This window comes from Thunnus albacares, chromosome 8, assembly GCF_914725855.1.
Source record: "Thunnus albacares chromosome 8, fThuAlb1.1, whole genome shotgun sequence".
Taxonomy (NCBI): Eukaryota; Metazoa; Chordata; class Actinopteri; order Scombriformes; family Scombridae; genus Thunnus; species Thunnus albacares.
In genome coordinates, this window is record NC_058113.1 from 11,806,959 (window position 1) to 11,832,903 (window position 25,945).

At 39.9% G+C, this 25,945-nt stretch overlaps 1 protein-coding gene across 5 annotated transcripts in view; it reads left to right on the forward strand.

Annotated features, from left to right (window-relative positions):
• The window catches only part of LOC122986741 (RNA-binding motif, single-stranded-interacting protein 3-like), a 192,029-nt gene that overhangs the window by 106,871 nt on the left and 59,213 nt on the right, over positions 1-25,945 (forward strand). For all 5 annotated transcript variants that reach the window (XM_044358069.1, XM_044358067.1, XM_044358068.1 and 2 more), the window contains one exon: positions 5,941-6,032. In XM_044358069.1, coding sequence (XP_044214004.1) covers positions 5,941-6,032 — 92 coding nt within the window. The remainder of the gene's footprint in view (positions 1-5,940; positions 6,033-25,945) is intronic.

Sequence of the window (25,945 nt, forward strand, 5' to 3'; positions counted from 1 at the left end):
AGATTAGTGGACACACTCTATGGTCTTCATGTAGAGGTTAAAGTTGAAACATGTCTCCCTTAAAGGTAAACTTACAGATTTTTCAAGTTGGACCCTACTATCCCATCATTTTAGGCCTAAGTGACTAATGAGGACAAACATTTTTGAAGTTGGTCCAGCACTGAGTGAGAGTGCTTCAGCCGGCGGCCATGAAACAGGCTGTAATGTAATCCGACGGGGCAATTGTGCACGTCGAAGTACATCCACTAAAAGTGCTTGTTCTTGCCACTGATTGGCATCGTTTGTTACAAAAATAACGTCAAACACAGGAACTAGCCGCCTGTAGCAGCATTATGGGTAACTGCAAAGGGATCTATATCCGGGGCAGGTTGCCAGCTAAACTAACCTCCCTGTGCATATTCATCTACACACACCGGTTTGTTTACATGTATTGAGGCTGACTTTCACCATGGTTAGACTGTAAGGAAACTAAAAAAACAATGAAGTTCAATGACGAATTATCCCATGGACTAGCCACCTCTGACAGCATTATGGCTAACTGCAACGGGATCTATATCCGGGGCAGCCTGCATGTCGGTTTGTTTACTTCTGAGGCTGTGGATATCTAAGCATCTGTACATGCTAGAGAAGTGACGTTAGTCACACAGTTACGTGTTGAAATCATATTTTTCTTACCGTGTGGAGCTGAATGTTTGGTCTAGCCAGCCTCGCTCTTTTCATCTAGTTGATTTTGTGGAGGTGAAACAGTCTCCAGGACAACAATGTTGATAAACGTTGTAAATCCATTTGTAGTAGTTACACAGCTGGGATTACTGAACACTTCCAGATTTTCCGAGTCTGGCAGCAACAGGTCCCACTCTGCAGAAAAAGTTTTCCTCTTCACTCATCAGGAGAGCAGTGACTGCAGGAAAACCAGCAGTTTCTCTGAGGTAACCATTACTGTATGTTGTCTTTCCTGACGGACCTATTGCCTTTTGCCTCCATTCTTCATTTTTCCTCTTTCATTTCCACAGGATAAACTGTCATTACACTTGGTTTGTTTTTTTTCTAAGAAAAACAATTTCAACACATAACTGAGTGACTAATGTTACTTCTCAAGCATGAACAGATGCTTAGATATTCACAACCTCAGATGTAAACAAACTAACATACAGGCTGCCCCGGATATAGATCCCTTTGCAGTTAGCCATAATGCTGCTACAGGCGGCTAGTCCATGGGATAATCCGTCATTGCATAGTTTTTTTTAGTTTCCTTACAGTCTAACCGTGGTGAAAGTCAGCCTCAATACATGTGAACAAACCAGCGTGCATGGATGAATAGTTTAGCCAGCAAGCTGTTCCAGATATAGATCCCTTTGCAGTTAGTCATAATGCTGCTACAAGCAGCTAGTTCCTGTGTTTAACGTTACTTTCATTGTCAGACACTTATATTAACAATCTGAGCCTGTCAGTGGAAAAAACAAGCACTTTGAATGGTCGCACATTGACAGTACGCAATTGCCCCATATGATTACACAACAGTCCATTTCGTGGCTACCGACTGAAGTGCTATCACTCAGTGCTGGACTAATTTCAAAAATTGTTGCCCGCATTAGTCACTTAGACCTTAAATGATGGGAAAATAGGGTCCAGGTTTATAAATCCTCAAGTTTCCCTTTCAGTTACACTTCATAAATCCATAAGAATACTGAGAAAACATTACTTAACCATAATTAACCATGTATTAATGCTCTTTGTGACCCTTGTAAATTTGAAACAATCACACAGCTATTATACATTAGTATAAATACGTCCAACTGGAAATGAATTCATCATGACAACCATATGTTATCAACATCATTCATTCCAAATTTAAAAAAGATGAGAACTTTATGCTACATGTTAACAGAAAATGTAATTATTTTATTTAGAAAATTTAACAATTTTAGCGTTACCATATATGTTCTGCAACATTATTAAGACATTACAATTTACAAAGTAAATAAATTGAAAGAAACCGTCCTGTAAAAGAAAGCAATGTTTAATCCCATGGTAATACAAAGTCTTTACCACATCCTTTTATCAAAATGGATGGTTTCCTTTCCCATGAAATATAGACAAACTTGCACTATATGTTCCATAGTGTTACTAACTAAGATACAACATTTTATTGAATGAATACGTTGAAACAGGAGAACCTTTAAAGAAAGTAATGCTTGATGACATGGTAGCTACACTGTACAAAATAAAGCGTGTTTGTGATGTAAGGATCTTAAAATAAACTGTACAACAATACAATGTAACAATATGTACCAACACAAAGCTACACCAGCACAAGCTAATTGTTTTTTCCATGTAAATTTATAACTATTATACACTTAATAGAAACTGGGTTCAAAGAGACAACTCCCTACTGTAGCACTTGTATTCAACTTAGGCTATGATGCTACTTTGTTTACCTGGACTCTGAGGAGTCAATATAAAAAGATTGAGTGGTTAACAAAACAGTTGGCAGGTTTATTACAGTGCATTCAACATTTCTCTTACAGTTTACGAAATTGAAAAAACCCACAATGAAAAGAGCTTTTGTAACCAAACAAAAATGTCCTTAGTGTCTCTTTTTTTCTTAATGTCTCTCTATCTGGGTAGGATAAATTGTTGATGATCATTCCTTATCTGGCAATTTTCTGCAAATCTGTTGTGTCAGTCCCTTAGAATGGAATCTGAAACTGCTTCCAGGTTTCCCTCCAGATGTTTCACCACTGGGCCTGGCCTGCTATCATGTTCCAGCAAAGAGTTAGCATCAAGCTACATGTCCAGGGTCATCAAAAACCAATCTGCATGTATAGTACAGAATAAATCAGAAAAATCATCATGCAGCCTACTTTCAAATGAGATCTCATCTACTTCCTCAAAACTCAATTTCACAACCCTATTGTCGAGGGATTTTTCTTATAATTTTATCGTATTCCACCAAAAATTAACTTCATCTAGTATCAGTAAAGCAATGCATTGCTCATATAAATGAAATACATTTCCCACATCTCTCATCTAATATAAAATTATAATCCCTGAACAGAATAACTTTGAAAGAATTAAACTAGCATAACTACAATCAACATATCATGAATACAACCAATAAAAATACATTTGGACACACTGTATGCATCCAAAATACTTTGTAGTACTGTTCAAAATACTGTTCAAAATACTCTGATTGGTTTTACCTTAATTTCACACAGATTAACTGAATTGCCCATATTGTCTTAAGTTAGCAAAGCAATTCTAAAACTTCAAGAAACAAGACTGATATTGAGATCTATAACTCGTTTCTGCACTTGTGCTTTCTTATCAACCAGAGCTTTTAGCTCTGCAGTTCCACACGCTTCCCTTTCTCTCTCAATCAGTGGAATCTGACGCTAACAGAGGCGTGCTCTCTCACTGGGTGAGCTGACAGGATGCACTGAGGGTCAAAATAACCTGACCTGCAAGGAATTAACCCTTTAGTGCTCAGATACTTTTAATTGGGCTACACCATCATAGAAATCAAAAACACAGAACCCTATTGAACATATGGTACAACTTTGTCTATATTGCATTGGGGAAGTAATTGTTATTTACTGTATTAACTAATGTTAATAGCATCTTTATAAACTATTAAATAGTGTATAAATTAATACCTTAGTTAACATGAACACCATTCGTAAATGACACATTAGTTAACTGTTAATTAACTGTTAGTTAATGCTTACTTCATTAAGTAATGTTAATTAATGTGCCCTTATTATAAAGTGTTACCATTTGATGGTTTAATAGTACTGTCTAGAAGCTGTATGCTCTGGTACAGTAAACATGATATTTTTGTCTAGAGACAACTCATGAAGCTCATTATTTTTAACTTGCCACATTTTTTGTCCTTTAAGTGTGAGCTTTACATATACAATACTGCTGCTTTACAACTATTTGTATTGAAGTTAATACTGAATCTACCATCAAACAAGAGGCTTCGGTTTCAGAAAAGTGGTGATTAATGGTCTAAGAACACTGGAATCCTGTCCAAAATGTGGTTAAACAAACACCCATTAGTTTAAGTGTGTTGTTTGATACCATTGACATACAATAGATATGGAACTTTTCAAAATTTTCTGGAATGAAATGAAAGCATCTCCAGGCTACTGATGAATACTGTATGTCTGTGCATTCTTAATTAGTTTGACGGTTTTGGTGTGGCCCTAATTACATAAATAGAGATAAAATACAAAAAAACTATGAATGCTTGTGTATGTGCATGCATGCTTGCATTTATTTATGAATCTGTTTTCTGTGCATATCTGTGTATCCACGCTTGTTTGGATCTGTGTTTGTTACAGTGGCTTATGTGCACGCAATATATGTGTACGTACTACAGTGAGAACTTGCATGTGTATTTGTGTTATCCTATTTTGGCTAAATTATGGGTTTCTCATTAGCAACAGTATAAATATTTGTGTGTGCAGGGCAGATCTTGCTGTGAAAGCAGCTTGCTGCCTTTGAACAATAAAAAATCATCTGCTTATCAGCAAAACAGAGAATGCCTCCAAATTCTGGAAAAGACAGACAAGAACAGATGTTAGAAATGACGAGAGAGGGTGCGTGAATATGTGTGTGTGTGTGTGTGTGTGTGGTAGAGAGAGAGAGTGTATTCCCTCATTCTTAGCATGTTTACATTTAGGATTGTAATGAGTGAGGCTTTTGAAATGTGGATCATTTAATTGTGTTAACACACAGCCCACTCAAAACTACAGCTGGAATTTCAAAGCTGTTGTGCTTTCCGAATATTTTTCTCTCTGTGGCTTAATGCCTGCGTATCAATATCTCTCTTTTATTATTCTCTTTTACAAACACAGTCAAACTATTCTCACACAAGCGGTGTCTCAGTTTAGTTCACATACACCACACACCCTTGCACAAAAGCTGTCATTCACACTGTAGACTGGCTATGTCTTTTTTGCACTTTTCTCTCTATTTGACATCCTTTTCCAGCTCCACCCATCTGACCCAGTAAAACAGGGCGTATTTCTGAAAGTAAAGATTGAAATGTGTGTGTTCAGACCTTTTGTCCCTCAGTGCTTCCTTGTAGGGCCCAACCTAGATCCCCAGAGCTTCAACACTTTGACAGAACACTGTGCACAGACACACAAAATGATGTAGACCTAATACAGTAGCAATAAAACTGACTGGAGGTTGTTTTCTTTGACTTTGAATCCGATAATTCACTGAATTAAATGCAGCGAATTTCTCTTGCAGAGGCAGACAATACTAACTACTACTATAGGAACATCGTATGTACTGACATTATAACACAGAAACGAAATGACCTCACATGCAATGCAGTGGGATATTAAATGTCAGACAATAGGAAGGTGGTAGATTTTACATATAAAACATAACACTTTCTGCATTAAGTCAGTATACACATGGTATATAACATGCATTTACAGAGAATGAATGGTGATCAAGCCTTCATGCTTTGTAGCAGTACCATGATGAAGTGCACTGCAAGACATTAGTCATTACAAAACATTGACGTAGTTCCATTAAAAGAGCTATAATGCACAAAAACTTGTGCAGACATTAGACGATCTCTTAGATCATAAACAAGATAAGAGTTACTGTTATGACACCAATTCTGTTGATGTTCTGTGCTAAAACCCATTTAATGGCGGGGACTAGCAGCTTTCATTGAATACGTGATCTGACTTATGACACACTTATTGTATTTATGCAGTACTGAAAATAAAACTCAGGCTTGGATCTTTGACAGAAATTAACACTGGCTGCTCTTGCTCAGCAATATTCAGAACAACATTAACTGATCTTCTATTTTCTCTGTTTTGTTTTTCATCATATTCTCTTCATCCTCCTCCTCATCATCTTCTTCGTCTTATATGCTACCTCTGTCATCTATGTATGTTTATATAGGCTACGGCTTCGTGGACTTTGACAGCCCTGCAGCTGCCCAGAAGGCTGTGGCTTCGCTCAAAGCCAGTGGAGTCCAGGCACAGATGGCGAAGGTAAGCTTTACCCCGCCCTTCACTCTCTGCTCTGCTTTACTTGTGGTCATTGAGGTGTTTGGCTTTTCTTGTGATGCTACAGTCTAGGTAGACCCTGTCTGTAAACCTCGAAGTAAAACTGAGTTGGTGGCGATGATGACGGCTGTGAAGGTGTGATGATAATGATAACAGTGGCAACAGTAGTGTGATCATAATAATAACGATCATTGGATTTACTGTATGTCAGTTATACTGTTACATTGATTGATGTGAGACTGATAGATACAGCTTTGATGAAGTCAATGATGAGATTATTGATTGAGTCCATGATAGAGTTATAGATTAATGGCTATGGCCATGATGAGCTTATTGATCAAACCTGTGAAAAGATGGGAGAAAGAACAGAGCAGATGGCTCCCTCCGATCCCGCATTCTTTATTTTCTTCTTTAAATCTTTCTTTTTTCTGTTTTATGTGTTCCCCCCATATTTATTCACTATTTTCTTCTGTAATGCTAATAATCTTTCCTGTTTGTGCTTGTAATTGTAGACATGTGTGTGTGCATATGAGAGTATGTGTGTTGTGGAAAGAGCACAAGAAAGAGAGAGTGTGAGTGTTCAATCAAATTTGCATGCATATATTATCATGCATCACATCATTATACAGTAGCAGCAAATCGCCCTTACGCCCGTCTGCCTCTTCTATCAAAGAGAGCATACAGGTTACTTTGCTGCGTGTTCATGTCTAGCTGGGAGTTGTGTGCAACAATGCTTTTCCAAAACATGTGGGCCTAACCAGCACAATCACATTATCCCTCTATGTGTGAAGGAGAAAGACATTGAATAGCCTGCCTTGCTTTCAGATTCATTAAAGCTGTATCGCTGCATAGTTCCTTTTATAAATGAGCGAGGAGTGCAATTAAAATGGGCCAGTCTTCAGGCACCAGGAGCATCCCATTGAATTAAACAGCAGCAAGCCTCAGAGCCACCTTTGCCTTACTCTTCTATTAAACCACTTTTCATTAGACTTCCATCTCTTATTTTGTTCCTAACGGCTTGGGGGGGCATTTGGAAGAGCAGTGTTGATGTGTTTAGCTGTTATTAAAGAGAGGAGAACCCTCGACTCCTTGGAGATTGAGTTCATCCGGAGGGATTGAATGGAGGGCAAGGAGTCAATTCCAAATGAAATTACACAGACTTCTTACTGTTTCATGAACTAATTATGAGCAGAGCTGCCAATGTCCCAGCTAACTTTTCAGAATCGGAGTGTAGTGATGTTGGATTTCCAGCTTGAGCTCTAACATTTTGTAAGATGAGCAACTTAATTGGGGTTTGACAAAATCTTGGTTTTAACACTGTATATAAACATGGACGCAGCGAGGTGTGACATCACTCATTGGTTTGCATTGGAGCCGGTTTGAAGCCCAGAGTTGCAACTTATAGTTAGCACCATTAAACTTAAATTTACTGACATATTGTGACAACAGTCTGACTCAGTATGAGTCCTGAAGCCGGAGAGAGCAACAGGTAAGCCAACTGTCAATCACAGCTGTCAGTCAACACCCACATGGCAGACATCAAAGGCTACAGTCTTCTAATCTTGTCAACGGAGCAATAATTTCCAAAATGATCACTAGCACACTTATTAGAGGGCCTGAATTTAACGATTGAGACCATAATGACTTATTTAAAAAAGTGATTGACTCACTATTTCAAGAGAGAAGTTGAGGCTTCATGAACAGGATTTAATCGGAGCCAGGGACTTTTTGGAGCCAGCACCTAGTGGCCATCGGTGGCATTACACTTTAAAGTACTTCTGCATTGGCTTCAGCCTCAAGCTGTGGTCATCACCACTTAGTTTTAACTCATTTAGTACCCATTAGACTGACAGAGACAAATTTGTCGAGGTGAAAACTCACACATCTTCCTCAGAGTACACTGATTTTTGGAGGTCAGCTGGGACAGAAACTTTTTTTTTAACTTCTGATCTGCAAGAGAGTTAAGAGCTTTTCCATCAAAGAGAGCATTGAGGTGGCTGTAGAGAGAGAAGAAAGAGGTGATTAGCTTTTGTGAAAAAGAGATGAGATGTCTGAAAGAGATGAATATTGATTATTTTGGTGTGGAGAAGAGGCTTGGAGAAAGATTTGAAGACTGATCTGACATTGAACATCACTACTGAGACTATTGTTGGACTTAAATGCTGGGTCGAACATAATGTATACATGAACAACCTTATGAGATAAGAGGGCAAACATGCCATGTGCTCACCTTTAAAGATTCAAAATCATGGTACTTAAACTTGAGAAATATGAGTTAACTGTATGTTTTATGGCAAACTAAAGATAGTGTGGTCTGCATGGTTAAGTGTTTTATTCAAGGATTGATTGAATGTGTTATGATTAGACATTAGTGACAGTTGTCTGTCTTGGAGGTGTTCATCTGATGGACTGGTTTTGAGGAGAGACCGCCTAATTATCAAGCCTCGCGGTGGAAATGTGTAGCTGTCATGGGTCTGATATCCTTAACCTTACTGACAACAATAAGAAATGAACTGTGTGCAGTCAAGTGTAGCAGGGAAAACAATTCTATTAAATGGTTGGTTTCAAATATACATCTGTGATTGTCTTTATTGGTAAAAATAAACGGTGAAGAATATTTCACTCCTACGTCCTTAATCTGAACATTATAAATGAATTAAAGCTCTATCAGGTGGAGGTAGATTTAAAAAAAAAAAAAGAAATATTATCTTTCATTCACAGAGCAGAGTTAACACCGGTGTTTTTATATCATTCTGACAAAGGGGGTGATATTATCTAAAACTGAGTAACAAATTATGAGTTCACTAAAATCTTGTGAGTAAAGGGACTTAGAATATGTGTTAAGGGAGGGAGGGTGGACAGCATGTGTACACAGAGACTTAAAACTTAAATTCAAATATGTGAGCCCAGAGAAAAACACGCCGATACATACTGATACATGCCATATGTTACGTTAATGTTCCTTATGGCTTTATTTAAACATGACAGGACATTTAAGGAAAGAGCCAATGCTGTCCATCCTGACTGGAGAGCTTGAATAAGCAGATTCACCAATGATATGAATGCACATAGATGTACAACAGAATGTGTGAGAGATGTTTAGAGGTAATTGTGTTGAGTGTTTCCCTTGTTTATGGCGCGTCTTAATTGCCATTCCCACATGTGGTGTGACCCACATGGTTAGTTCTTTATACCATCTATCAATGTCGCAGATTGTTATTAGCTTAATTATGTCAGGAGGCTGATGCGTGCTGTGTACATTTACTGTATTTGAGATTCTGAGATATAGTTTATCCCGCCCTTTGGTTTGAGGTCACTGTAGTGGAGAGAATTGTAATCCTCATTTGCCTGTAATTAATGTCACCCACAAGATGTGCTTATTGTTGTTAATAATAAGTAATAATACAATGGTAAATGTATTCTGTATATTCCATATATATGTTTCTGTTAGTGCCTTTAGAACCACATATGACAGGATTATATGCCTATTGGTGGTCAATTAATCCACTGAACCAGAAAAAAAAGAACATGTGAAGGATGTGGGTGGTACGTGCTGCCTGAGAGGCTAAACTCATGGCAAGTAATTTAAAATATCTTAAAATACCCATGGTAGAATATGAAGCAGCTTTATATCTTATAATGCAAGTAGTTTTAAAATTCAACTGCTAACCTCAAAGTTAACCATGATTAGAGTAACTTCCTGACATTACTCATGGATTAATTAGAGTGCAGTTGAAGCAAGATTAGACCGTTGGTGTGTGTGTATAATTTTATTCACAGTGAAAAAACCCTTATCCATTAAATCCTGCAGCTTGCACTGACATCTTCTTTGTGATAGGTGCATGTTTTGGTGCAAAATAAATGAGACAAGAGGAAAATACAGCAAGCTAAGATGTGAAGAGAGAAGAAACTGTGTCTGTGTTGTGTGTCTTCCACTCACTTCCTCAGTCTTCTTGGTAATTACTGTTGACCTGAAAGATGATTACTGCGACAGCTGTACTCCCCCTCTCTCTTGCCTGCTCAATCACAGTTGATTTTTCTGTCTCCATTCTCACTTTCTCTCTGAATGTACATCCATACGTTGAATCACTTAACATCACTTTAAGCAATCCTTACCTTTAAAAGCTGTCTGATACATAGATTATTTTAATACTGTCCCTCGATTTACTTACACGTTATATTTTTACAGTAATCTTTCTAGCTCAATTTTTTTGGTGTTAAGTCAGGAAACACACACACACACAGGTGTGTGATGAGGATGTGTGTTTTATTTTCTCCTCTTTTTCTATTTTCTATCTGTGTCCATGAATACTGTGTGTATGCACTGTGTGTGAAATATATGTGAAATCTAGTCATCACAAAAGGCTGATCCTTTGAGGCAAAACCATTTAGCTATGTAAAAATATTGTGTTTCTTTAAAATTCATATCAGGGTGCTACTTTGCCAAGAAAACACAAAAACTCACTAATATGCATATGAGCACTGTGTGTGCGTGCGTGTGTGTGTTTGTGTACAATAACAGTTACAGAGGACCAAGGTCACTATGCTAATTAGAGAGATGGTACCACTGGCAGTGACACTTCACACCTCCCTCCCTTCTTCTCTCCATTTATTCTTCCCCCGTCCACTTTGTCCTTGGCACCTCCTGCCTTTCTTTCCCCTTGTCTGTCTCTCTTTCTCTTCTTTAACTCTCCCTCTTCCCTCTTTTTTGGCCTAGTTTGTTCTCTTCATCTTGACACCCCCCCCCCCCCCCCCTCCACAGCCCACTTCACCCTAGCCCCCCTGACTCTCTGTATGTGTTTAGGTGTGTGTGCGTGGGTGGGTGTGTGTTTGTCTGCAGCAGGTGCTGCAATGCCTCCTCCAGAGTCATTAGTTACAGGGTTGAGTAAGGACAGAAAGTGAAGGCTAAGAGAGAGGAGAGGAGGTGGGGATCTGTGTGGGTTGAGAGAGGAAGGCTTGGTGTGATGAGAAACACACATACACACAAGTGAAACTTATTGCATGACTGTCATTTATCAGCCCTTATTAAACCCTTGGGTTAGTCCAGTTGTGTGCTTTAATCTATCTATCTTTCTGTCTTTCTTTCTATCTTTCTGTCTTGCGTGTACGGTATTTCTGACAAAACCCAGATGCCTCTTGACTCTTCTGATGTATCCATTGTGTGTGTGTGTGTGTGTTCTTGTTACCTCTTTGGGGCCTTTTCCAGTATAAACACCGACCTTGTCAGGACCAATGTCCTCATGGGGACTAGGCTTGCCACGGTGATCGATGTTACCGGTGTTGGGACATACACCGATTACATTACTTGTACACAGCCCATAACATAGTTTTTCTTTTTTCTATTGAAACAAACCCATTTATTTCGTTTTCACGTAACAGCGCCCACGTTCATCAAAGAAAAAAACTCCAGTTTGTAAAGTATCAAGTGTGTTATCGGACGACAGCTACGATTATAAACTGACAGTGTCTGCTCCAGGAGTGTCTGCAGCAGCAGCAGCAGCAGAATTGCAGCAAAAAATAGCAAAGTGAGATGTCTGTTCTACCTCCTGCTGCTGTAAACAAACGTAACGCTAGCTGTTAGCAAGCAGCTACTCTCATATCTCCCTGAGTGTCGGTGCTTGTTTTCGGCAGCAACTCTCCCACTCTCTACCTGCTCTGCTTGCTCTCAGTGTGTCTCTCTCGATGGCAGGCGAGTTGCTCCGGTTCTGGTTCTAAGCGGCGGTCGTCCTTTGGCTCATCCCCGTCTGTGTGCACCGCAGCCTGGCTATACACGGAGGATGACCCGCTAGCAGCAACCTGAAGCCCGCTGCCACTAACTCTTAAATAAGGGGAAAATCTAAACTAAAAATCTAATGTTAAAGATCAAAGTAAGCGTTCTACAGATGAGCGTCATTGACGAATATCTTATTTTGTAAAATGTCTGGTGTAACTGGTAACACCCGTGTTGTCACAAGTTTATTTGTCGGTGGGAAAATTTCCTTACTGTGGCAGCTCTAATGGGGACCAAAGCCTGGTCTTAATGAGGCAAAAGTAGGGTTAGGCGTGAATTGGTTATGATTTAGATTTGGCTTAGGGTTTGGATTAGGCTGTCTACAATTAATGGAAGTCAGTGCATTGTCCTAACAAGTGATGAGTCTATTCATCTTCTTGGCAAGATTTGTGTGTGTTGAAGCACTGTGTGTGCTTGTGTGTGTGTGTGTTCCCCCTGTATATGCTTGTAAATTTTGTGTGTCTGACAGCTGAGGTTAGTGATGAGCGGAGACAAAAACACATAGACAGGAAGATGTGTGCATCTCTCTTTCTCACCCTGCTTTCTGCTTGTCAATCACTTCCTTGAAACTGTGTCACCTTGATCTTTCACCCCAGTTGTTCTCATGTGTTTTTTCCTCTTTGATTTGTTTTTTTTGTTTCTCCTTTGCACTGTCTTATTTTGCTCTCTTCTCTCTTTCTCTTTTCTCTCTTTTTCTCACAGCCAGATACTGTATAATACACCATCCTTTTTACAAATCAGCATATATAATGTGGAATTTGGTAGCGCACAGAAAAAAATCATCTAAAAACAGGAAGACCTAATAGTCCTGCTGTCATGTTTCCTCTGCATATGTGCTGTTGTAAAAGTAGAAAAATACACAACCATGGTATCTAGTGACAGAGACGATGTATTGCTTAGCTCTACTGCTGAGGGCATTGATGAAGGAACATTGGCACAAGCCCACACAGCGTTGAATGTCAACTATTAGAAATTCTCTGTGCCTTTAAAAAATTCAACATAACACTGTGCTGTTATTTTTATATTCCACTTAGAAAGTGAAAGCCAGTTAGCCTAGCTTGCTTACATTAAAACTGATTCCCACAAGACGTAATGTGTTATTGTCATGTCATTTGTTCCATTGTCAAGCTCCTGCATATTCAGGTGTTGTGTTCATCCCACTTTACAAAAAACAGCAACAGGTATTGTAACAGTCCTTCATACCTTACACTGTGATTTAAATCACGACACAGAGTAACGTACAGAGTGTGATGTCTTGAGAGGTTGGGAGCTTTTCTCTTGGAGCTTTTGAGGCATGGGTGCAGGAAATGAAGACAGCGAGGCGTTGTTTTCCAACTTAAATTAAACCTCATGTAGACAGAAGATAAACAAAATCAAAAGAGGTATTTAAATCAAAATTCTAGTTTGCTGTCTTACTGGTAACATAATGAAAGCCCTGTCTTCTCTGTACAACCGGTCTCAGTCTTTTTTCTCTCATTAATATACACGTTTCCTTCACTCTTTTCTCACTTACTAAAGCAATCAGCTTATATAATTCAGCTGGGTGGCAACCATTGTCCTGACTGCCCTGCTGACTATCGGTTTTGTAGTCTTTTAATGGACGCCATGATGGGTTGTAGTCCTTGTTGCAGCCACTGGGAGGGAATGTCTCTATGACACTACCTCTCTTGATATCACATCCCTCCCACCCCCCAGCTTGAGGCCTCCGGATGGGTAAAAGAGGCCCACAGGACATCTCTTTACAAAAGGTCATCTGCATATCCATGTTTCTGACCTGCCCTGTGAACAACAGAGAAGTTAAAGGCTTGGAGGCTGAGAGATCACCTTGTTACTCGACTGTTTGTTTCTTTATTTCTTGACATCCACTGCAAAGGTGTATGGTCTGTGAGCAGTGTGAATTTACACCCAATGACATAATAGCAAAGGGTTTCACGGGCTTACTTAACTGCCAGACATTCTTCCTCTAGTGTACAGTATCATTTCTCATGGGGCAATAGCTTTCTGCTACAGTAGGGGATGGGGTGCTCCTCCCCCTTCTGTACCTGGGAGAGTCCTGCCCTGAGACCCACCTCCGAGGCTGAACAACAGACTCCTTGTTGAAGTCTGGGACTACCAGAACTGGGCAGGAACACAAGGCCTTCTTCATGATGGTAAAGGCCTCATCTGCTGTCTGTGTCCATTTCACCATTCGGGGCTGTCTCTTAAGGCCTAAACGCACTGGGAGCGATAACTGACACCTGTCAATTTATGCTCCTATTGCGCACTGCAAGCGTCAGATCTGAAATTCCAACACCACAGAACCAACACAAATTTGACATTTTGTCCTTGTATTAACCGCTATATAGATGTAATGAATGAAAAGGAGAAATGCAGAGGAGGAAAATGAAACTAAGAGCATCTGTGTCCACAATAAATCATTTGTTGACTGTTTGATGGTTATTTATTTGTGTTAAAACGTGACTGCCATGAAATAATCAGAATATGTTTTATTTCTCTCATTCAGAGGTTTTGTTCTCACTACCACTCGCTCTCCTTGCTCGACCACCGCCGCGCTGTCTCTCTCTCTCTCGCTCACTGGTGCTCAGCTGACTTGCGCTATCTCTTTCTTTTTCAGCTGCAGAGAAAACAGCTTTGGGCGCTGGGTCCTCATTTGACGCTCCAAAAATCGAAACAAGGTCGGAGTAGGTGCATCAAGCAGTTTGACATGCGTCATAACGCTTCTAGTGCATGTTCGGCCATTGAAAACAATGGATATAATTCAAAACGCTTCCAGTGCGTTTAGGCCTTTAGTTGTCAGGTCTGTCAGGGGGTGATAAGATCCGAAAAGTTAGAAACAAAGCACCTATAGTAGTTTGCAAGGTCCACAAAAGATTTCACCTGTCTCTTTAGTTTAGCATCCTGAGTTTTTTTTGTGTATCCAAGGTACTTGGTTTCGCAATAGGCTAGCCTGATTGGCTGTGAGACTGACTGCATGAAGAGCATCCAGTACCTTCTGTATATGGCAAATGACTTTCTATCTGTAATATATATCACTATGTCATCTAGATAGGCTGCTGCATACTCTTTGTGGGGCCCCAGGACTTGGTCCATCAGCTGCTGAATGGTGGCAGAGGCTCTGTGCAGACCGAATGGTAATTTGGTGTACCGGAAAAGCCCTTCACTTGTTGCAAAAGCTGTTTTCTCTCTGGAAGCTGGGGAGAGTGGAACTTGCCAGTATCCCTTTGTGAAGCCAAGGGTTGTGATGAAGTGAGCCATTCCCAGATGGTCTATCAGTTCATCTACAAGTGGCATTGGGTAAGCGTTGAACTCTTGACACCTCGTTTAGTTTTCTAAAGTCTTTGCAGACTCAGTGTGACATATCAGGTTTGGGAACAACACAATAGGGCTCGCCCAAGCACTATGGGACTCTTCAATAACTCCAAGCTCAAGCATCTTTTTAATTTCTTCTCCAGTTGTTTCTTTATGGGCCTCCGGTACTCCATAGGGCTGCTGATTGACTATCCTATCGGACTTGCTGTGAATTTCATGTGCAGTGAAATGTGTAGTGCCTGGCTTGGCCAAGAACACATCTTAGTTACGGTACTTCTCTCACTCTTTCAATGATTTCATATTGCCCCTGCCAAGTGGCTAAAAACTTACACTCACCAGTGGATACTAGTACCAGAACTCAGTCCTCTGGCTTGAACTCTCTGATCCTTAGGAGGGAGCACAGGCTCTTGATGACACAAGACATGATGGGGGTCCCGTGATCTGTCAATATTTCTTTTGGAATACCTACTCTACTGCACAGGAGGAACAGCTCTTTGGAAATATGCTGGGCCATAGCCTTTCTGAGGGATATAGCCTTGGGATAATGGGTAGCATAGTCTACTAGGACCAGAATGTACTGATGGCCCTGAGCACTTTTGGGGAGGGGACCCACAATATTGCAACTCAATCCTTCCAAAGGGGATCTCAGTGATTGGGATTGGGATCAGGGGATTTCTAAATGAGGGCAGGGGGGCAGCAAGCTAGAATTCTGGACAACTTCAGCAATAATTTTTAACTTCTTTGTGAATGTCTGCCCAAAAGAACCACTGTAAAATTTTGTCTTTTGTCTTTTCTACTCCTAAATGTGTCCCGAGCAGGTGTGTATGGGCCAGTTGTAACACTGTGGGGTGGAAAGATTTGGGCACTAATAACTGCTCTGTTCCCTCATACCGCACTTTTGTCATCTGGTACAGTAGTCCATTCTTCACGGCAAAATGAGGGTAGATTAAATCACTTCCCTGCCCTTGGTCCACAACCTGTAGTACTCTAACATTTCGTAAAGCATTTATCAATGTAGAATCATTAAGTTGAGCAATACCATACTGGCCTGAAAGTTGGGGTGGGATGTCTGCTGCCCAGCTGGTATCTTCACTTGATGATGGCTGGTTGATTCCTTGGGGCTCTTCCCCTTCCCCTTCAGAGACAGGCCCAGCATCATTGCATGAATCTGCAGCACTGAGAAGAACATTCACTGGAGAAGAGGTATGTGTTAAATTAGTCCTGGACCAATTCTTAGGTCTTCCATATAGTTGTAGACAGTTGTTGTGTGGAAATTACTTGATTCTAAGATGCATCGTGATGCGGACGTGGAAGATTCTGAATCAGTTCACAAATGTCAAAAATCAGTTTTCTAAATGTTAGTTAATAATGTGATGTTGACTGAATGAAAAAGGCGGAACTCAACTGTGAGGGATGTGCAGCATCCAGACAATCTACAGCGCACAAACACTAGAGTTATCTTGTAGTTCATCTTCAAAAAAGGCAATGGTTGCATGTATGTTTTGATTTAATGACCAAATAATTATCTTTGCGAGAAAAATGTGAAGTATTGTGAATACTTTCTATGCCATCACTCAGAGACTAACGTTAGCAGAGCGGAACAGTGATCAGCATTAACAAATGAGACTGGCTGACCAACACACACTGCAGCATTAAACAACAGAGGTCACATATATGCATATATGCAAGTCACAAGCAAGTCTTAACCTTCAAGTCTCATGCAAGTCCCAAGTTACTGCGTTGAGAAACAAGCAAGTCAAGTCGAATCCCTGCTATATGTCAAGCAAGTCACAAGTCAAGTCATACGAAATTCTGGTGATCTACCAGGACCACCTTGGTATCCAAGTATGTCTGACTTTGAAAAACCTCCAAAATCCCTTTGCTCTTTTCCACATTTAAATCAGTTAAAAGACAGTGGTCATAAAAAGTTGAGTTTTATTTTCAACATTATCAAAAACTGTTGCAGCCTGCTTACACCTTATAAATCTTACTGATATTTGACATTTTGTGGAAATTAATAACAAGCCTCCTAAATGAACAACAATGGAGAGTGGGGCTCTGAAATTATGATATAGCCCTATAACTCTAGGACTCTAAAGTGAAAACAGAAGTATGACACAAACCAGACCCTGCATACTGCTGTTCTCTTCCTACTACCATCATCAACAACATGGGGCCTGTATTTTTGTGGAGGCGCAACGACCAGCACAAGCAGCGCTCCGACAATTCGGTATTTTCCTGACCTTGAGATTTGCTTTGCCCAGCTTTGGTACTTTGGTGACCAGCACAGAGTGCACGGTGCACAGGTGGGGGGAGAGGCGCTGACAGGTGGGAGGTTCATTCAAATGAAGCAGTGTAAAGACAGTTGTTGTATTTTGGTTGAAATTTGGTCCTAGACGTTGCCCTGAAAACAGCCATCTCAGAATCAAGTCTATTTGTGGCACGAGGTCAATCTGCTGCTGCTTTGGTGATTTTATCAACAGGATCAAACTAAACACTTGCTGCAAACGTTCTGCAACAACGGATTAATGCTTAAAATATAAATAACTATACACTCTCCAACCAAAATTGGCATGGAAAATAAATAAATAACATTTAATGTGGTTAAAGCAGGAAAGTCAGTAGATCAGTCTGTATTTATCTATAATATATATATTGTATATATGCTTTATACTGTATGAGAAGCTTCTCCTTCAGTTCATTAAATCCCTGCAGCATCTGAAGGCAGCAGTTGATATGTTGATAAATCCGCAGCCTCTGAAAAGTGCTGTGCCAGGGCACAGTGCCGTTATGCACGGCCATTCACTGTGTTTACCTTCATTAAATTGCCTGAAAATGACACCAGGCTGCTGCAGTATAACCACACACATCTCTATACACATCAGACTGGTCAGTTATAACTTGATATTCTGCTTTTTTATGAAGGAGACGCCGGCTTAGCAGGGCTCATCATAGCCTCTTTTCCAATTTTCTTTTTAGCAAAAGTAGCGTCTCATGTTTTTTTTATCCTTGAAACACATTGCAGTGCAAACATTGTTGTGTAACATTAATTACTAAACTATGTAACCATGTACGATGTGAGATACATCAGAATTATTGCTGAAATAGCATTGGTCCAATATAATCATTGAAAGTGACTAAACAATTTTCCTTATTTTTTATTTCTATCGCTATTATAGTAAGTAGTTGATGAAAAAGAAAATACTCCATCTGTCTTTGGGTGCAGATTTGTAGTCGTGTGTTCATGTTGTGACACTCTGAACCATCCAGACATTTTCTGAAGAAAAACTTTCCATTTGTTGAGTTTGTTGTTATCATGTTTGGCACAACTGTTTCAGAGCTATGACACCAGTGATGTAACTGGCTGTCTTTAATAATCACCACACCAGCTGATCTATTTACACCTTCATTCAGCCCTTTTGCACGTTGTGCTGCACATACATGAACCAAAATAGCAGGTGCGCATGGAGACACGCACACAGTCCGTGCACCTACCATGTTGTGGCGGCCCCTTATCCTTGAATCCAAATTTTATTATTTATGGACTAGCCCCTCCATGATAGCTGCCTCATGTGTTGGCCTCTGCTGGTCTGCCTCGTCCTAGTAGGTTGCCAGGTTTGCTCACATTGCACTAGAAATCATCCTATCATGTTTCAAAACAAAATGTAACTTCTCAGTATCTAGAAAAATGCAAATATAAATAAAAACAGTCAAGTCCTGTCGAGTCATCTGTCTCAAGTCTAAGTAAAGTCTCAAGTCGTGAATACCAAGTCAAAGTCGTGTCGAGTCTTTTATCAGTGTTAGTCAAGCAAGTTTCTCACTCAAATTTGCGAATTGAGTCAAGTCATGTGACTCGAGTCCCCCACCTCTGGTAAACAACTTAACCCAACTCTGGACTGTCTTGTATTTCCCTCCAGAGTCTGTGGAACAGGGGCCAATCTTGTCCTATTAAGAAAGAGACTGGCGCCCTGCGCCCTCCAGAAGCCCCGCATTGACTTCACACATGCCTTGTGTTGTGACTAGCTTCAAAGTACTAGTAGGATACTGAAGAGTGTGACCATGGACACAGGAAACTGGTTGTGGCTCTTCCTGGAGCAAAGATTTGTGAAGTAGTGTGTATTCACTCCAAGTTTAGCAAAGCTTCCACATCTTGGTTATTTAGCTTCACAGGGCACGTAAAAGCTTGGTGATCTGTACTGCCGTCAAGGAAGCGTAGAGGTGTGTAGGCTGGCTGCCAGAGGTTTCCGCTGTGGGCATCGGTTAATTCGCTTTGTCACATTGCCATGAAATATGACCCAGTTCCCCACATCTGTAGTATCTCCTGGTGTCTCTGTCCAGAATTCATCATCTCTGTTCTGGCTCAGCCTGATGCAGTCCCTGTATATTTACCTGCCTGGTTGTGTTACCTTGGGTGGGTTTTTTGGGGTGGTGGACGAGAATCTGCTTGACATCCTGGAGGGATAGATTGCTCTTTTTCCCCATGCGGAGCATTACAGTGGTAGCCTGGTACTGTTCAACTGCCTCCACCAAGGCACTAACCGGAGCACTGTGGCTAATAATGCTCTTTGCTTCATAGGGTAGGGCACATAAATATTTATCCACAACAATAGCTTCAACCATGGCTGCTGCAGAGTTTTTAATCAGGATCAAGCCACTTCTTTGTAATACGAATCAGCTCATGGATCTGTACCCGAGTGGGTTGGTCATTCCTAAAATCCCAATTATGAAAACGCTGGGCCATCCCAAACTTGGTAAGTCCTATTCCACTCAATATTTAGTAATATCATAGTTATTGACTACTGTACTTTCAAGGTCTTGAAAAGCTTTCTGTGACTCCCCCAACAGGAATGGAGCTAGGATACCAACCCCCTGGTCTTTAGGCCTTTTTTTCTGGTTTCAGTAGTCTCAAATGCATGGAGATAGGCCTCTGGATCAACAGTGGGTCCCATTTTAGGGATAAAATCACTGGCGCGTATTACGGGGTTGGTGGCTGATGGCCCTGCTCCATGAAGCTGGCTCCTCTGTAACTTAATTTCCTCCTCCTTCAACATATTGGCTTTTCTTTGCTCCCCCAAAAGGGCCTGGTTAGTCTCCATTTGGAGCTGGTTGCTTTGAGTCAGCAGCTTCAGCATTTCTTCCATTTTGTTCTCACTGGTACTCAATTGCGCCAAGCGAATGTTTAAATCACTGATGGACATTCGTTCTTACCCACCCCTCCTCTTTGGCATTCTCCACCATTGTGATATCTTGAGAGGTCAGAAGCTTTTCTCTTGGAGCTTTTGAGGTGTGGGTGCAGGTAATAAATACAGCAAGGTGTTGTTTTCCAACTTAAACTCACTGATTCAATCTTCTCATAACAGGTCAACTTTACTCTTGCAGACAGAAGATAAACAAAACCAAAACAGGTATTTAAATTAAAATTCTAGTTCGCTGTTTGTAACATAATGAAAGCCCTGTCTTCTCTGTACAACCTCAGTCTTTTTTCTCTCCTTCACATACACTGTTTTCCTTCACTCTCTTCTCCCTCACTAGGGCAATCAGCTTATATGGTTCAGCTGAGCAGCAACCATTGTCCTGACTGCCCTGCTGAATATGGGTTTTGTAGTCTTTTAATGGACACCATGATGGGTTGTAGTCCTTCTTGCAGCCACCGGGAGTGACAGGAGTCACTACTAAAAACAAACATATGGAGCATATAGTATATACTGATGTCTTAGCAACAATGAATTTTATCTTCACTTTGACTTAAAAAGACTATTTAAAAAATGAAGTATTAATATTAGTAAGTCCACTGTATCCTTTGTAGTAGAATTCAAAAGTATTTTGCATATGAATTGGTGACAGGCTTTCTTTCTTTAGAAAGAGCTTGCTCCTTTGTAGAATCAAATGTGTATGTCACACAATTGCCATAGTTACCTGACAATTTCTTGTGTTATCCAACAGCTGGAGCAATAGTATAGTCTTTTCTGTGTTTAGTAGTCCAGCATGCATACATTAAAAAAATATTATTAAAAATCTATTTTAGAAATCTTAGAGTAGACATTTGATTCATTATAATGTTTTTTTTCCTCCACCATGTCCTCCATCTTAATGTCTGGTTCAAGGCAGAGTTTACATTGTAAAATACAGATAATTAATCACATTCTGTTTAAAAGTGGAGGACAGTGAAGAGGCCAAGGACATGTGTGCATGTGTATTCACAGCAACTCTGAAATAAAAGCTGAATGTATGTGTGTGCACCCGCTGTGCCCCTCTGTGTGAGTCTGTGTCTTCTTGTGAGGCTGGACCACCTCTTGTCCAACAAAAGCAAGAGAAGGACAATGAGGAGAAGGGGGAAAGACAGGGAGAGAGAAGAGAGGAGTGGGAGAGAGCCTACTGAGTGAGACCCAATTGAATTAAATGTAATCTGGCCTGAATGTGCACAACCATCAGCTGCTCTCCAATCTCATTAACCCTGCATTACCAGCCCTTGGTTGTGTGCATGTGTGTTTTTTTATGCTAGTGTGTGCGGAGGGAGAGAGATGGGGGAGTTAAGTGGATAAGTGAGAAAAGAAAAGGAATAGATGGACGGGTTGGGAGGAAGAGAGAGTGTGAGAGGCAGGGAGAAAGAGAAGAAAATGAAGATGAATATGGGTGTTTGAGTGACTAATGTGCCTCTGTGGCATTGCTAATGAGAAAATATTTTTCAGGATAACAGCAATCATGATAATTTTTGTTGACGCTGAACTGTTCCTTCATTTTACCGCATTAACTTGTGTATTATACCATCAAAAGAGATTGCATGTGTGCAACAATCAATGATGGCGCCACAAGCACATTTCAATTTAACAAATCATCTAACAGACTTAGAAGGGTGTGACAAAACAGTACAAACACTAAGAGTACAGACATGAGAACATTTATCTTATGAGAGTACTTACAGGAACTCTTTTCAGTTACCAGTTGGCCACAGCTCTTTTTTCCATAACATCAAATTCCAGATTCATGATGCGAAATGGGATGGAAATCAGTCTGATTCATGTCTGATTTTGGCAAATGATGTATTACTGTCACTGAAAAACACAATTGCAATACAGTTTTAGTAAAGACAGCAGGAAATATTGGCACATCACCCAACAGCTCCTTTTTAGACTTTATTGAGGTGCTTTGGTTACCTCCTATTGTAGTATTTGTTGCATGCTACTATATGTAATTATATGGAGTCCATAATATGTAATATGTACTAATATATAATAGCCTGCCCGGTCTCCATGATAATAAATGTAGCCTTAGACCTGTAATATTTTCAAGGGTAAATATACAATCAAGCCATCTTGAATATATTCAGAAAGGCAAGGTGAAAATTCCATCTATCTTTTATTATTCTATAGTTTTCCCTTCATTTTCTCTGCAGTCTTGTATTCTCCAGAATATTAACTTGTTGTTTGAACTTCTAGTGTATATCCAGCCTCAAGCAGCATAGTAGTTTAAGTGATATGCAGCCAAGAGCCATCCATCCAAAGGTCCCACACTCATAAATACTTTTTACACTGTGTTCATTAAAAATTATAATTTTAGTACTTGAAGCAGGAGTTGTGTTTTTTCTGAGATGAAGTTTGGTAGAGACAGGGCAATCACACTGACTGAAGGACACATGCAGATCATTTTTGGGGGATTGGGGATGTATGAAATCTTTTTTTTTTTTCATGTTTGCAGACATCTTCAGCGCTAAGTGTGATGCATTTCTCAGAGATACATTTGCAATCAGTGTCCCACTGAGACATGCTTTCAGTTTGTTTGAGTTCTTCATCTGTTATATTGGAACAAATGGTTTACATTTGCTTTTGTGCACCAAAGAATTCTTCTTAAAATGGCTATCCTAAAACCTGCTTTTTAAGACAATATGTGCAAATGCTGTCATGGGTTCAGTCATCATTTGAATCCTTGCATCAGTTGACATATTTATATGAAAAGATCCCTGTTTGTTAATTGAAGTCACATATGTTTTAGTTTTACATGCCAGACTCTGCTGATATCTCTGTGGACAGCAGCAATTAACATACTATGAATTCTGCAGGACTCTACATCAGGTCTGACAGCAGAAACAGAGCAAAAAGAAAACTGGGTTGTGGTTAAGTGGTGATGGCTGCTCCAAGAGCTCCAAAGCTCGATTTTTGAATTAGAGAGAAAAGCTTTGAAAACCATGTTTTTAGACTTTAAGGGATTTTTGCTGCTTCACAAAGGCGTACCATATAACAGCGAGGATCCTCCAATAACGCCAATAAAGGCTTTGTTTTGAATGCCGGCTTTTCAGAGCCCTCTTATTTATGAAGCGTTTGGAAATTCTGGGATCACGTGTGATCTATTCATTTGGCTGCAACCCGCAGAATAAATACTACAGTAAACCACTATACTGCATATAGACTATGATTTCATGACATGAGGTCATGCACAAGAAAAATTTAAGTACAGGCTGTACAGTCAACACAGTTCATTAAAATCCTAAATATTTAGGTCCTTACAAAATGACAAAGTAATTATGTTATTCTCAAAGTTACCATTAATTAAATAAAAATATACACATGTCTGGGTGGTGACCATGTTATAAAATGTCCATGTTTGTTTTTTCCTCCAGGCTTTTATGAATTGTGAACAGCTGCACAACATGATATGTGAACATAGATTCACACCAAACTTTATATCTGTTTCCGTAGTGAATAAAAGTATTACACCCACATCGTTCCATATTTCAACAATATGAGTCAACGGGACACAACAGTAACACTTAAAATGCTATTGTTTTAGAAGAAAATGAGGTAACGAGTCTCCAGCTTATTTTAGGGATCATTTTGTTAAAGTGAGGTGTTTTTCAACTGGTGACGGCCTCATTTAGGAACGAAACCCTTCAGATTCGGTATCACCACGGCATTACCCCCGAGAGAATGGAAAACAAAAAGGAATGAGGGAAATATTGCCATGAACAGAGGAGGAATGGAGTAGGCAGCTGGAGAGCGGGGGCGGTGCTTGGTTTGATGGAGCTGGGTTGAGAACAGCTCTATAAGGACGGAGATAACTGGAAAACACTATAAAACGCCTCTCTTCACATTCTCTCCCCCTGTGGAATTAGCCTTTGAGTGGGCTGCCGGAGCGAGGGAGGGTGCATAGAGAGATTGATGGAGGGAGGGAGTAGGAAGCCCGAACTGTAGCAAGGGAGGATATAGAGAGAGATGGAGTGAATATGGAGTGGGCAGCTTGAACTCTGAGAGGGAGGAATGCAGGGTGATCAAGGAGAAGGAGGAAGTACAGGAAGGAAATAAAAGGCTAGAAGAAAAGGGTGCAGGGTACTGCATTGAACATCTTACTTCTCACAGACGCTGTGGAATACATATGAATGAAGTATATTAACGGTAGCAAGAGAAGCCGACTGAAATGCCCCTGTTTTATGGGGACACTATTGAGTGTTGTACCCAGAGTCTTTTCCCTGATTGGCTGCTCAGTCCTGACATCTCTCATTGTTATTGGTGGCCAGGCATGTTTGTTGTTTGTCATTGGGCAGACAGCAGAGTCGGCTAGATACACAATCCGATGGCATAATTCAGCCATCGATCAAACTTTGTGGACAGCAGTAGCCAAACTGCTCCTCCAGACAGACAGAGAGAGAGAGCTTTCAGAGTAGAATATCACAAATCAAATGCTGTAACCTTTTAGTACATCTGAGACTGCACATGCCCACTGAAAACCAATGAGGCTTTTTCCTCTTGTTGTGCCTTTCAGTCTGTCCGCTCTGACTCTTCGCTTTTCTTTTTTTTGTCTTCCTATTATTTTCTTTCAATCACATGTTCCATACGCTTAGAATCCTGATGATGGTTGACTGAGGCATCTGCAACGCTTGCTAGTCCATGTGACATTTACTCACATGAAAGATTTGCATGCATGCATATGTGTCTGTAAGAAAGGTGAACTGTTTTTAACTTGAAATTCAAAATAAGAACAGGGCTTTATAATGCAACAAGGCAGTTTATACATTTACATATTACCACAGTTTGAGAGATTATAATATCTTATAGTTACCAGTTACTCCACCAAAATTGGACACACATATACACATGAGCTTCTTCTTTTCTGTCTACCGATGAAATAATCCCCATGAAAACTGTCTACAGAAAGGTCTGTAGATTATCTCAAGTAACCAGGACATTGTTACAATACACTGAACATCACACATGCTGCTATATTCTGGGGCGCTTGTAAAGTTTGAAAACAATTTGCAGGTTAGACATAATAAGAGGTAAGTGAGAAAATATATATTTATAATTTGAGTGAACTGATCCTTTAGTTTCATCCAAAGAGATTGGAGCCAATTGTAACAGTATGTTCTGGAAAAAGCTATATGAAATTATTTAGAAAAGAATGTATGGGTGTGGGTGAAGAAAATAAATTAATTATAAAAATGACAACTGGATCAGATAATACCTCCCCTGTTTCAAAAAGAATTGTAGAAATGTCAACTATACAATCTGCCATTTAATTTAAAACAATTAAATCTTAATCTAATTAAATCTTTTTATTGCAAGGTATTTTACTTGATAATCACAAAAGTGTGATTGCAAAACGAACTCTAAATTTACCATCTGAATCTTTAATCCTTTAGTTATTTCACACATATGTCTGTAAAATTCAGATGCAAAAGAAATGATGTTATGTTTTACTAAAAAGTTCAGTAGCATCTCAATTTGACCATCTTAAACCAATTTATGGTACATAAGAAGAAATTCTCTCTAAGATTCTTCACAAAAAGAAATGTTATCTAACTGTGAAAGATTCAACTGCCCTCTGTTGA